This window comes from Coregonus clupeaformis, unplaced genomic scaffold, assembly GCF_020615455.1.
Source record: "Coregonus clupeaformis isolate EN_2021a unplaced genomic scaffold, ASM2061545v1 scaf0707, whole genome shotgun sequence".
In the NCBI taxonomy this organism is placed as follows: Eukaryota; Metazoa; Chordata; class Actinopteri; order Salmoniformes; family Salmonidae; genus Coregonus; species Coregonus clupeaformis.
The window spans coordinates 102179-116168 of NW_025534162.1; the positions used below are offsets into that span (position 1 = coordinate 102179).

The window sequence follows — 13990 nt, forward strand, 5'->3', positions numbered from 1 at the left end:
AGGGCTTTTGCTGCTGTACCTGAGAAAGTGCATACAGCAAGGATCAGTGATCTCTTTTGGCCCCCCAAAGTTTAAAAATATACTTTTTTTGGTTTAAGAAAAATACTGTAAATGCACCAGGAATTCCGCTAGAAATTATTTTAATTTAGGAAATCTGTTCCCAAGTATTCCTACAAATAAAAAGAGAGACGTGATCAATGTTATCAAGGTAGGAAATTATCATGATATTTTCAAATAAAATCTATTTTGGGGCTTACTTGTGGTCAATTTGCAGTGTACAAATGATTGTAATTGTGTCCCGGCACCCCTGACCATCCGCTCTGACAAAAATTGGCATGTGGCTGAATGTAGTTGCCTACACCTGGCATACAGGGTCTGTGGTAGATCTCACCAGAACTTTGTTCTCAGGTAGTTTATTGAGTAGTAGCAATGGAGAGCAACAATTTATGCAACATGAATTTGTCAAACGCGTAATCTCCATCAGCCACCGATTTCTTGCATAGTTATTGCCCCATTATCATGGAACGTGTTGTAAAAAGACTTGACCATTTCATTACAATTGTGGATTTAAATCCCTGACCCCCGTCCTGTGTCTGCCTGACCTATCTGTGGACTGTTACAGGTTCTGCGTGGAACAAGATCATTTTAGAGGACGAAGGAGGGACAGCCTTGGGAATATGACAATGTGGACCTGTAAGCTGGAGCAACCATTGGACAGCTTCGAGTCACTGCCAACCATGACACAGTATACTGACAGACAAACCTTAATTTGTTTATTTGTCTCAAATCACTAAAAACCCTGACCGTGCATTCAGCTTACAAAATGTATTGTTGTTTGTTTGACAATATCAACACAGGAATACTAAATGCTTCTACATATAAATATGAATGATTCTTATTATTATTATTATCACTATTAAAGGTTATTCATACACTTTTGTTTACTCTTTTTGTGAAAACAACCTTCCCTACTGATTTACATTGCTTCAATGTCTACTTTAAAACGGCCACTTTTTAATTATGCTTTTATTTGTATTCTTTTAACTTTTCTTTCTTGCAAGACAGCTATTGAGCAATGCAAACTGGCACCCATAATTGTAGATAAATATTTCAGATCTAATAATTCTAGTATTGACCATTTCACATTTATAGGAATTGAATGGGAACAATGTTCCTTTAACCCCAACTGTTGTAACATGAAGAGGGCAGCTGGTATATTTGGGGCGGCAGGTAGCCTCGAGGTTAGAGCATTGGGCCAGTAACTGAACAGTTGCTGGTTCGAGTACCAGCGCCGTCAAGGTAAGAAATATGTCGCTGTGCCTTTGTGCAAGGCACTTAGCCCTAATTGCTCCAGGGGCGCTGTACAATGGTGACCCCTCCTCTGCATGTGTCTCAGGGGGAGTTGGGATATGCAAGAAAACGCATTTCCATTACACACTTGTGTGTAACAGGACAAATATAAGGACCCTCCATATTATTATTTGTTGAAATATAACTATATCAAAATGTATCTCAGTTTCCAAATTAAGAAGAAGATATTGTTGCATTTAGTTCCTCATCTGTTTCGGGAAGGGTGTGTGTATCAAAGGAAGTGGTGCACTGCAGTTACAACAGCCACTGGAGTGGCAGCAAGAGGCCAGAAAGCACTGCTGCTCATCTGGTAAGAGTTGAACAATAATTAAAAAAATTCTAAATGTTTTTACTTATTTTAACTTATCTTTAACTATTGTAGTATTTCACTAGCCTCTGTTAATAATGTGACGTTATGTGATGTTATATTTTATAAACTGGGTGGTTCGAGTCCTGAATGTTTATTGGCTGAAAGACGTGGTATATCAGATTGTATACCATGGGTACTATTTACTGGTCTAATTACGTTAGCTGAACCGTCCCGTATACGGGTACCTAAGACGTTGTATTTCATGTAAATCTTTTTTTAAATTATTGTTATATATATGTATACTACCATTCAAACGTTTGGGGTCACTTAGAAATGTCCTTGTTTTCCAAAGAAAAGCATTTTTTTTGTCCATTAAAATAACATCAAATTAATCAGAAATACAGTGTAGACATTGTTAATGTTGTAAATGGCTATTGTAGCTGGAAACGGCTGATTTTTAATGGAATATCTACATAGGCGTACAGAGGCCCATTATCAGCAACCGTCAGTCCTGTGTTCCAATGGCACGTTGTGTTTGCAAATCCAAGTTTATCCTTTTTTTTAAAGGCTAATTGATCATTAGAAAACCCTTTTGCAATTATGTTAGCATAGCTGAAAACTGTTGTGCTGATTAAAGAAGCAATACAACTGGCCTTCTTGAGACTAGTTGAGTATCTGGAGCATCAGCAATTGTGGGTTTGATTACAGGATCAAAATGGCCAGAAAAAAAGAACTTTCTTCTGAAACTCGTCAGTCTATTCTTGTTCTGAGAAATGAAGGCTATTCCATGCTAGAAATTGCCAAGAAACTGAAGATCCCGTACAACGCTGTGTACTACTCCCTTCACAGAACAACGCAAAATGTCTCTAACCAGAATAGAAAGAGGAGTGGGAGGCCCCGGTGCACAACTGAGCAAGAGGACAAATACATTAGTGTCTAGTTTGAGAAACAGACGCCTCACAGGTCCTCAACTGGCAGCTTCATGAAATAGTACCCGCAAAACACCAGTCTCAACGTCAACAGTGAAGAGGCGACTCCGGGATGCTGACCTTCTAAGCAGAGTTGCAAAGAAAAAGCCATATCTCAGACTGCCCATCTTAATCTTTTCTTTATATTGGCCAGTCTGAGATATGGCTTTTTCTTTGCAACTCTGCCTAGAAGGTCAGCATCTTACTGTACAGAAAGTACTTTGCAATTACCTAGAAATGACATGGTAATAATTGTTTGTACATGTTGTAATGACAGTAATAGGTAACTTATTATAATTACTTAGAAATAACCATGTTAATATTGTTAAATAATCTTCTTGTTCTTGATTTCATTGTGCTGTTGCTGTTAAATATTGTATTATGTGAGGCACTTATTGCCAACAAAGGGCCAGGCAGCATATGACACATACGCCACACTACAGATCTCCAATGTGACCTCTACTTATGAGGTCATACAGGTGAGAGCACTCTTTAGGCTATTATTTCCACCCATCTGGAATGCACCGTTTCTGTTTCAATGACTCAATATTATGAACTAAAACGGATGACGGTAACCAAGGCTGGGAATGTCATTATAATCAAACTAGCAAGGGCAATGATCACAAGTCAGTCATAATGTGGCTAATACGCTAGCGCATGTGTCAAACATAAGGCCCGCGGGCTGAATAGGACACACAAGCAAGTATAAATGAGTCAACAGTTTAGTCATCTACTTTATGAAATTACAGCCTTTTGTGTGGGTTGGGACAAGCATGCATTGGCAGGCAAGCTGCAGAAGGACGAGCAGGCTACTACTCTCCATCGTTTACAGTGCAATTTTGAAGTCCAACTAGCTGAAAAAGTTTGAGAGGGTTTATCTAATGTTCCCTTGTTAGATTTGAGATAATCTCGCTCTGGTTAGCATTAGTTGTTGATCTTGTTGTTGTTAATGTGCATAAGCAACTGAGGGAGAGAGAGCCTCCCTTTTCATGGTTGTTTGATCAATAGGACTGTGAAGTTCTCAAATGTAAGAGGAATCCTGTGGTATTTACATATTTACAGAAATCCATTCAGGTGTATTTTGTGGCTTTTGGCGAATGCGTTCTAATGATCTAAAGTTGTGTTGTGCTGTTGCTACTCTCTGTAAACACACAGTCCAGTTCAAAGTGAATGATGGCAGGCCTGTGTGGCAAATGGCTTATTTGCATATAGGCTTACTGTAGCTCTGATTGACTATGGCACACCGGTCTGTGTAGACTGGTCCCAGAGAAGACAGATGTTTTTATTCGGTTTTATTTACTGCAATGTCTATTAATTGTCCAAACGTGCTGACGCTTTCCACTCTATATTGCTATAGAATTTTCAATAATTCCTTACTATACGTCATTCCCAAACATTCTATCGATTTATGAAAATGTGCTCCCGTGTCAGAAAAATAAAAAGGTAATAAGATTTAATGTTGCTAAAACACAGTCAGTTCCACTTTAATAATTAATAATATGATTATTAGATCATATACTATTTAAAGGATCTCTGTGGTATAGATGTTATACTATAATAAGTGTAGAAATGTAATTTCTCAAATTTCTTCAGGTTTCCTGAACATTGCGCAGTTCTGCCATCTTTCCTGTTTCACTTCATCCGGGGATTTCCATCAGAGCTGTCAGTCACTTTCAGCGTGTCATGAGTGGTGCAGGTGCAGGGTCGTTGGTTCTCATTGGCTGTCTGCTGAGAGGTTTGTGAGGTTTTGGGTTAATTTTTACTTTCAGGTTTGACTTATTTGTAACCTTAGATAAAATGTGCTATTTTTTAACCCTTAACTGTCTTTTCAATGCCATATTAGAATGGCAGTTTGCATAGCATCATTACTAATCTCAAAAATATTACAGAAATTACGTCTGCTTCACTGGCTTTTATAGGTAGGTAAGCATTGTTAAATGAGGACTGATGTCATTATGGTAATGTTGTATGTCCAATTACATTGAAATGAATGCATTTTCAGGTGGTGTATAGTGCTATGTCCCTCAAAATTCTTAAATTTCAAATGATCCAGGTTCTTCCACCATGTTTTCCACATGTTCAGACTATATTTTGAGATAATAGACAAAGTGCAGTTTTGTATTACTATTATAGGCATAATTTTATAGGCGAACTTAAGTCTGAATATTGATAAATTGATAGTGCTTAGCGATTAGTGCTTTTTTAGGTCAGTTCGGTTTCGGTTCGATTTCGGTTTCCATTCTTTTTTTTCTTTTTTTACATTAAATGCATTCTGAAATAATGACATTACAAAGATTTTTGATGGTAATTCCAAAGCCAAAAATAGTGAACATTCAATTGCCAAAACATAGGAAATATTCCATTGTCTCTGTCAGGTCCACATTGGGTAGACATCAATAGAAAAATAGGAAATTACTATAAAATAATACAATATTTAAGTTGTGTATTTTACATAGTTTTTATTTGATGACTATTATTTTGTAATTCCCCAAAAGTCATAATCTAATCTCTGCTCTGGCAGTAACAGTCAGCCAGCCAGTTATCTGTGCTCCCCATACTGTACTGTCTTTAGTCATCCTATTTAGTTAGCCTGCCTAAGAACTCTCTGTCCCTCATCGTTGTGTTGTTGGTGTCACACCCTGGCTCGGGGGACTCTTAAATGTTGAGCCAGGGTGTGGAGTTTCTGTTACATTTTCTATGTTTTCGTTCTAGATCGTTTAGATCTATGTTGGCCAGGGTGGTTCCCAATCAGAGGCAGCTGTAGCTCGTTGTCTCTGATTGGGGACCATACTTAGGCAGCCTGTTTTCACTAGTTTATTGTGGGATCTTGTTCCGTTTGGTTTGGTGTGTATAACCTAGGACTTCACGTATCGTTTGGTTTGTTGTTTTGTTTCGTGTGCAGTACGGTAAATAAAATGTACGCTTATCACGTTGCGCCTTGGTCCGAGTCTTCCTGTAACGATCGTGACAGAAGATCCCACCAAAGGAGGACCAAGCAGCGTGCCCAGGAGGAGAGTATGGCGATGTCGCAGGTGGGCCAATGGTGGTCTTGGGAGGACATATTCGCGGGCAGAGGGCCATGGGCAAAAGTAAATGCCCAGGCAGGAGAGGAGAAACGGCGCCAACCGTGCCGATGACGGACACGCGAGAGGCAACCCCAAGAAATGTGCTGCTGGAGGCAGCTACAGGGCGCATCGGCGGAGCGCGTCGCCAGCCCGGTCCGGCCTGTTCCTGCTCCCCCGCACCAAGCCTGTGGTGCTCGTCGCCAGCCCGGTCCGGCCTGTTCCTGCTCCCCGCACCAAGCCAGTGGTGCGCGTCGCCAGCCCGGTCCGGCCCGTTCCTGCTCCCCGCACCAAGACAGTGGTGCGCGTCGCCAGCCCGGTCCGGCCTGTTCCTGTCCCTCGCACCAAGCCTGTGGTGCGCGTCGCCAGCCCGGTCCGGCCTGTTCCTGTCCCTTGCACCAAGCCTGTGGTGCGCGTCACCAGCCCGGTCCGGCCCGTTCCTGCTCCCCGCACCAAGCCAGTGGTGCGCGTCGCCAGCCCGGTCCGGCCCGTTCCTGCTCCCCGCACCAAGCCAGTGGTGCGCGTCGTCAGCCCGGTCCGGCCCGTTTCTGCTCCCCGCACCAAGCCAGTGGTGCGCGTCGTCAGCCCGGTCCGGCCCGTTCCTGCTCCCCGCACCAAGACAGTGGTGCGCGTCGTCAGTCCGGCACGGTCCGTGCCTGTTCCACCGGTGCCTGGTCCGGTACCAGTCAGCTGCTCCACACCGGAGCCAGAGCAATCCGCTCCACCGGTGTCCAGTCCAGCTCCGGCCAGCGGGACCAGACCAGGGGCGCTACGGGGGGGTAGAGAGAGAGTGGTGGTCACGCCCGGAGCCGGATCCGCCTCCGAGGCGGAATGCCCACCCGGCCCCTACCCCGTTGTGTTGGTGTGGCACGGTCGCAGTCCGCGCCTTTGGGGGGGGGGGGGTACTGTCACGCCCTGGCTCGGGGGACTCTTAAATGTTGAGCCAGGGTGTGGAGTTTCTGTTACATTTTCTATGTTTTCGTTCTAGATCGTTTAGATCTATGTTGGCCAGGGTGGTTCCCAATCAGAGGCAGCTGTAGCTCGTTGTCTCTGATTGGGGCCATACTTAGGCAGCCTGTTTTCACTAGTTTATTGTGGGATCTTGTTCTGTTTGGTTTGGTGTGTATAACCTAGGACTTCACGTATCGTTTGGTTTGTTGTTTTGTTTCGTGTGCAGTACGGTAAATAAAATGTACGCTTATCACGTTGCGCCTTGGTCCGAGTCTTCCTGTAACGATCGTGACAGTTGGGGGTCTGTGTGTATCTACCTAACCTAGCATGCGTAAGGTGTATCTGTCCAAAGATCTGCAAATAATAACGAGATGATCATGTCTCCGCCCTAACAATGGGAGTCGATGTTCCGAAGGCGAGAAGGCAGGCATCAAATGTAGGTCCAAAATTAAACAATAGAAAAGCATTGGGATTATTTTGGACAGATTTTGTCGAGAGTGAAACATCTCGTTTCACTTCTTCCTCTCTGTCAAGACGGGAAAAAAACTGGCACCATGAATTATGGTCATTGTAGTTAATTACCACGTTTCTGAGCTGAACTATGTTGAATATTTGTTTAATGAAAACTACTACTACCTTCAGCCCAGCGTCCCACATACTTCTATAATTGATTTATCTTGTGAACGATCTGATTTCTCTCCAGAGAAACGGTGGGTTGGCCTAAAAAAAAACGAACTAAAGGAATTCAAGTAATTGAACCGAAGTCGGTCAATTAGTTGTTTAATAACCGGAATAAAAACGAAATGTGGGTTAATTGCTCAGCACTATTAATTGACCCCATGGATCATGAAATGTGGTTTAAACAATTTATGTTTCCTAATATAGTGTGTCGTCAACAATTCAATCATATTTTTTCACCAAAATAAGTATTTTTAATACAAATGTATGTATCCTATTCTTAGTCCACCATACTTTTTACTGACATCAAGCCTGGTTGAGTACATGTTTTCAAAAGTATTGCTTTTATGCCTTTTGACATTTTAACTATTTATTTTAATATTCCTACTCTTCAAGGTCTCTACTAACAGGAATGGTGAAATATGAATCCCTCAACTAACTGAATTTGTACCTTTTTATGCCATATCTTTGGTGACTGATTTTGAGTTTCTTACGGTCGTCTGAATGGGCAAAGTTAGAGTGCCACAACACTGAACTGCATTAACCCAGAAGGATATCAATTATGTTTATTGATGCATAATAAAGTATGTTAATTTAGTTGACCAATCAAGTTCAAATTAAGATTTTTTTCATATCCACTTCTAAAATCCATTGCCAAAACATGCTCTACCAGCCGGTTCAGAATAGGGTTAAAGAGTTTTCTATATGGCTTAATGTGTTACTGTATCCTAGATACAAGCCATAGCCATTGTGTTTATGCTATTCATTCTCAGTCTAAACATTCTGTTGTGTATTTCAGGTGCTCTGTGCCAAAATGGGAAAGTCTTGATTCCCAGCGGTATTAAGGCTCTGAGTGGATCTTGTGTGCTAATTCCATGTAGATTTACATTGGAGTCTAAATATGAGTCATCCCTCACTCGTCCATGTAAAGGAACATGGAACAGAGTAATCGTGAAACCAGTGTTAATGGCACCCACAAGAGATGACTTGCTGGAGAAGAACTGCACCACTATCTTGAACCTTCCTTACCCTTATCCCCGTTCCTACCTATCCCAATCTTTCTTCAACCTTGAATGTGACAAAAGTCTTCCATTTAAGTTTCCTGAAAGCATCAATATTGATGTTAAAGGTACATTATTACTATTTACAACAGTTCTGTGTTTTTATTTCTGGTGGTTGAGGTTAGTTACTGTGTTCACATGTTTATGCAGGTGGTTAATTAGGTGGAGAAAGAGTGTCTAATTTCTTGTCACTAAATTCAGGAATACTACTTTAGCAAAAATGACACATCCTACTGAATGTTCATGCATTAGAATAAGCCATTTATTTGTGCCATGTCAGTTACAGTATTAAATTGATGTAGCCTATGTCTGCTTGTGTTATAAACTATATTACATTTTTATCTCCTGAAGACTCTCCTCCCCAACCCACTCTAACCCCAGTTACAGTGATTGTGAAAGAGGGGGAATCAGTGATTTTGATCTGCTCTGCTGCAAGCCCCTGTCCCTTTCTCCCTCCAACTCTGACATGGACCCCCAGACTGGGTGACAGTGTGAAGAAACAAAACAAAAGAAGGCACCAAACTGAAGTCACGGAATCTACTCTGACCTTCACTGCATCATACCTTCATCATGGACAGACAATGTCCTGCACTGCTCTCTACAAACGACAAGATGGCAACAGTGATGTATCATCTGAGAAAAGCCTCACAATCACTGTTCTATGTATGTTCAATTGTTCTTCTGGTTATAATGGAATAAGTTAGGCCAGTTTGTGTTGATAGTAAATCATTATGTTTTTATTTCCCCCAGACCCTCCCAGGAACACCTCAGTGTCAGTCCGTCCCTCTGGTTCAGTGGTAGAGGGCAGCTCTGTGACTCTGACCTGCATCAGCAATGCCAATCCAGGAGTATTGACCTACAACTGGTTTAGAGTTGATGGAAAACAGTTCACATCAGCGGGGTCTAGAAGAGTTGTAACTATCCAGGTGTCTGCAGACAACAGCCAGTTCTACTGTGAGGCCAGCAATTATCTTGGGTTGCAGAAGTCTACTGTCATTCAACTAGGTGTGCCATGTAAGTATAAAAAAACAAAAAACTATATTGTAGCATGAACCAGATTGACCCACTGCTAGCAATGGGTCAGGGTGAAATGGAGGCCCCACAAATAAATAATTAAATAAAAAACATTTAATCTAACTTTTTACAGACCCTCCCAGGAACACATTAGCATCAGTCAGTCCCTCTAGTTCAGTGGTAGAGGGCAGCTCTGTGAGTCTGACCTGCAGCAGCAATGCCAACCCAGCAGTGGGGCGCTACAACTGGTACAGAGTCAATGGAGAACAGGTCACAACAGTGGGGGCTAGAAGAATGCTATCTGTCCAGGTACCAGCAGATGACAGTTATTTCTACTGTGAAGCCAGCAATGATCATGGAACAGAGAACTCATCTGTCATTCAACTAGATGGGATGTGTATGTACAAAATGAAACCAAATATGATACATATTTTAAACTATAGCCAGCATCATAACACACACTAAATTGATTCTTGACATACAATATCGGTTGTTTCTTTCCCCCAGACCCTCCCAAGAAGACATTCGCGTCAGTCAGTCCCTCTGGTTCAATGGTAGAGGGCAGCTCTGTGACTCTGACCTGCAGAAGCAATGCCAATCCAGCAGTGAAGAGCTACACCTGGTACAGAGTTAATGAAGATCAGGTGGCACCAGTGAAGTCTACAAGAGTGCTAACTGTCCAGGTGTCGCCAGACAACACCCAGTTCTACTGTGAGGCCAGAAATGACCTTGGATTGCAGAAGTCTGCTGTCTTTCAGCTAGGTGTGGCATGTAAGTATAAAATAAAAACAACTACATGTATTCTAGCATGAACCAGATGCATCCACTGCTAGCAATGGGTCAGGGTGAAATGGTGGCACCCAATAAGTTCACTCTTTTTTAAACATTGTCTTTTACTTTTTATAGATAAACCCAGGAACACCTCAGTATCAGTCAGTCCCTCTGGTCTAGTCGTAGAGGGAAGCTCATTGACTCTGACCTGCAGCAGCAATGCCAACCCAGCAGTGAAGACCTACAACTGGTACAGAGTCAATGAGAGCAAGATGGTCCCGATGGAGTCTAGATCTCAGTCTCTGGTTCTGCAGGATATCAGTGAGAGTGGACTGTTCTGTTGTGAAGCACAGAATAGCTATGGCAAAGAAATGGCCAACATCTTTGTGTATCTGCACCACTTCCCCTCCACACCTACAGGTAGGCCTAGTGCTGTAACAATTAGAATATACTAGATTAAACAGATTGTTGTGTATAATTAAATTATTTAATTAATTAAAATGAAATCAATTACATTTTAAGCAATTTTACAATTTAATGATTATTCTATTACCTGTATAAATCCGTTATAAAGACATTTGGTAAACATACAGAAAGTATAGAGACTGTGGATTTGGAAACTAACAAAGTAACTTGTCTTGTAACTCAAGTATCAGTTCCATCCATAATCTGTGGAGTGGTCATTGTCCTGTGGATTCTAACAGTCATCTTCGGAGTCTATAGATATATCAGGTAAAATGGACTTACTGTAATTGCTAAGCAAGTAAAATCTTGTATTTCATTATTTCATGGACATTTTTCAGAAATAGTAATATATATAATCTTGGTTAACCCAGAACTAAAATCTAGCGTAATTTGGTCATTGGTAGTCTGTCATCGAGAGATTAATATATCCATATGGTAATATACAGTGCATTCGGAAAGTGTTCAGACCCCTTGACTTTTTCCACATTTTGTTACATTACAGCCTTATTCTAAAATTGATTAAATTGTTTCCCCCCCTCATCAATCTACACACAATACCCCATAATGACAAAGCAAAAACTGTTTTTTATAAACGTTAGGAAATGTATAAAAATATAAAATCTGAAATATCACATTTACATAAGTATTCAGACCCTTTACTCAGTGCTTTGTTGAAGCACCTTTGGCAGCGATTACAGCCTTGAGTCTTCTTGGGTATGACGTCTTGGCTGTGTGCTTAGGGTTGTTGTCCTGTTGGAAGGTGAACCTTCACCCCAGTCTGAGGTCCTGAGCGCTCTGGAGCAGGTTTTCATCAAGAATCTCTCTGTACTTTGCTCCGTTCATCTTTGCCTTGATCCTGACTAGTCTCCCAGTCCCTGCCACTGAAAAACATCCCCACAGCATGATGCTGCCACCACCATGCTTCACCGTAGGGATGGTGCCAGGTTTTCTCCAGACGTGACGCTTGGCATTCAGGCAAAAGAGTTCAATCTTGGTTTCATCAGACCAGAGAATCTTGTTTCTCATGGTCTGAGAGTCTTTAGGTGCCTTTTGGCAAACTCCTAGCGGGCTGTCATGTGCCATTTACTGAGTAGTGGCTTCTGTCTGGCCACTCTACCATAAAGGCCTGATTGGTGGAGTGCTGCAGAGATGGTTGTCCTTCTGGAAGGTTCTACCATCTCCACAGAGGAACTCTGTAGCTCTGTCAGAGTGACCATCAGGTTCTTGGTCACCTCCCTGACCAAGGCCCTTCTCTCCCGATTGCTCAGTTTGGCCAGCGGCCAGCTCTAGGAAGAGTCTTAGTGGTTCCAAACTTCTTCCATTTAAGAATGATGGAGGCCACCGTGTTCTTGGGGACCTTCAATGCAGAAACATCTCAAGGATGATCAGTGGAAACAGGATATGGACCTGAGCTCAATTTCGAGTCATATAGCAAAGGGTCTGAATACTTATGTAAATAAGGTATTTCTGTTTTTTGTTTTTAATAAATGTGCAAACATTTCCACAAACCTCTTTTCGCTTTGTCATTATGGGGTATTGTGTGTAGATAACTGGGTCTGAATACTTTCTGAAGGCACTGTATATGGTAATATATCAATTTCAATATTTCCATTCTAATCTTTGTCGTCATCTCTATTCACTATCAGATTATCCAGAGGACTGAAGGTATGTCGGTAGCACTTTATCTTACAGTACAGAAATTTCTTTGGAATTACCTAGAAAATACATAGTAATACATAGTAATACTTGGTCATTTCTTTTGTTTTGAAGATAGTAACAGGTAACTTATTGTAATTACCTAGAAATAACATGTTAATAGTGTTTATGTTTTCTATGTATTGTGCTTTTGCTATTAAATACTGTATTATGTATGAGGCACTTATTGTGTGACATGTCCCCGTGTCTGCCAACAGTCAGTAGATGTCACATACGCCACACTAGAGATCTCCAACGTGACCTCTACTTATGAAGTCATCCAGGTGAGAGCACTCTTTAGGCTAGTATTAGTCATTTGCACACTAAAAAAATCACTGTAGTTCTAACCCTTTTGGAAATGTGTATATAAGTTTGTGTGTTTGTGTGTGTGTCAGAGGAAAGAGCATGGTAGCAGAGGAGCACAGAGGGAGACCAGTGGCAGTGATATGTGAACGCTGCAGAGGGGAGAGAGACAGTAACACCATGACTGTAGATCTGGATTCATGGTTTCAGCTCTACCTGAGGGAAGTGAATATAGGGACTGTGGTAATATACCTCATCAGAACCTTTTTCATCTATCAGACAAATGTAAATAACAAACATAAATCAAGCTTTTCACTTTGTCATCTCCAAATATTTTAGTTTAACCATCCATTTCCACCCTTTATGTTTATTTCAGTTCATCTGTATTTCAGGTTTTATTGCACATTTTTATATTCATTCTATAATTATATCATATGTATTAATTTCTTGATGATGATGAATTGGTTAATTGTACTAGATGGTTCTTCACTTGTGGTCCTCTGTAGCTCAGTTGGTAGAGCATGGCACCAGGATAGTGGATTCGGTTCCCGGGTCCAACCATATGTAAAATGTATGCACACATGACTGTAACGAACCGTTCAGAAATTGCTGGGGGAGAGGGGGTGTCAATAAAAAAGTTTAACATATTTTCACGTGATCCTTCCCTTTGCTTTACCCTCCCCGTCATTGAATTAACTCAGAATAATGATTACGACCACAGTAACAGTTTCAAAGTATGTCGACCTCATAACTATGATCAGGGGGCAAAACACATGGATACTGTCTGATGATGTGAATGGTTTGGTGGGGAGGGGAATTGAGCTTGTTGCGTGTTTGAGCCCGGAGCGACACCCAAGTGGCAGGTGCGTGACTTCTGTTCTAACTCGCCTCACTTCTGTTCAAATTTATAATGTAAATCGTGTTTGGTTATGTGCTAAAATCTAATCAAATCGAATTAATTTGTCACAACAGGTCTAGACTAATAGTGAAATGCTTACTTACTGGCTCTTCCGAACAATATAGAAAAATACACAATGTGTATTAATCACACGGGGTACCAGTACCGAGTCGATGTGCAGGGGAACCAATTAATTGATGTAGTATGTGGACACCCCTTCAAATTAGTGCATTCGGCTATTTCAGCCTCACCCGTTGTTGACAGGTGTATAAAATCGAGCACACAGCCATGCAATCTCCATAGGCAAACTTTGGCAGTAGAATGGCCTGTAATGAAGAGCTCAGTGACTTTCAACGTGGCACCATCAAAGGATGCCACCTTTCCAACAAGTCAGTTCATCAAATGTCTGCCCTGCTAGAGCTGCCCCGGTCAACTGTAAGTGCTGTTATTGTGAAGTGGAAAAG

At 41.6% G+C, this 13990-nt stretch overlaps 1 protein-coding gene across 2 annotated transcripts; it reads left to right on the plus strand.

Annotated features, from left to right (window-relative positions):
• The first annotated feature begins 1582 nt into the window (after positions 1-1582).
• LOC121558838 (B-cell receptor CD22) lies at positions 1583-13276 on the plus strand. Of its 2 annotated transcripts, none has more exons than XM_041872198.2 (12): positions 1583-1660; positions 4222-4363; positions 8119-8448; positions 8732-9043; positions 9131-9394; positions 9528-9791; positions 9902-10165; positions 10301-10585; positions 10816-10897; positions 12277-12295; positions 12544-12609; positions 12721-13276. In XM_041872198.2, exons 2-12 carry the CDS (start codon positions 4312-4314, stop codon positions 12775-12777), a joined length of 1995 nt encoding a protein of 664 aa, XP_041728132.1. In that variant the 5' UTR covers positions 1583-1660; positions 4222-4311; the 3' UTR covers positions 12778-13276. The 2 variants fall into 2 exon arrangements, with proteins under 2 accessions (XP_041728132.1, XP_041728133.1); XM_041872199.2 differs by having other exon boundaries at positions 8762-9043.
• Positions 13277-13990: the final 714 nt, after the last annotated feature.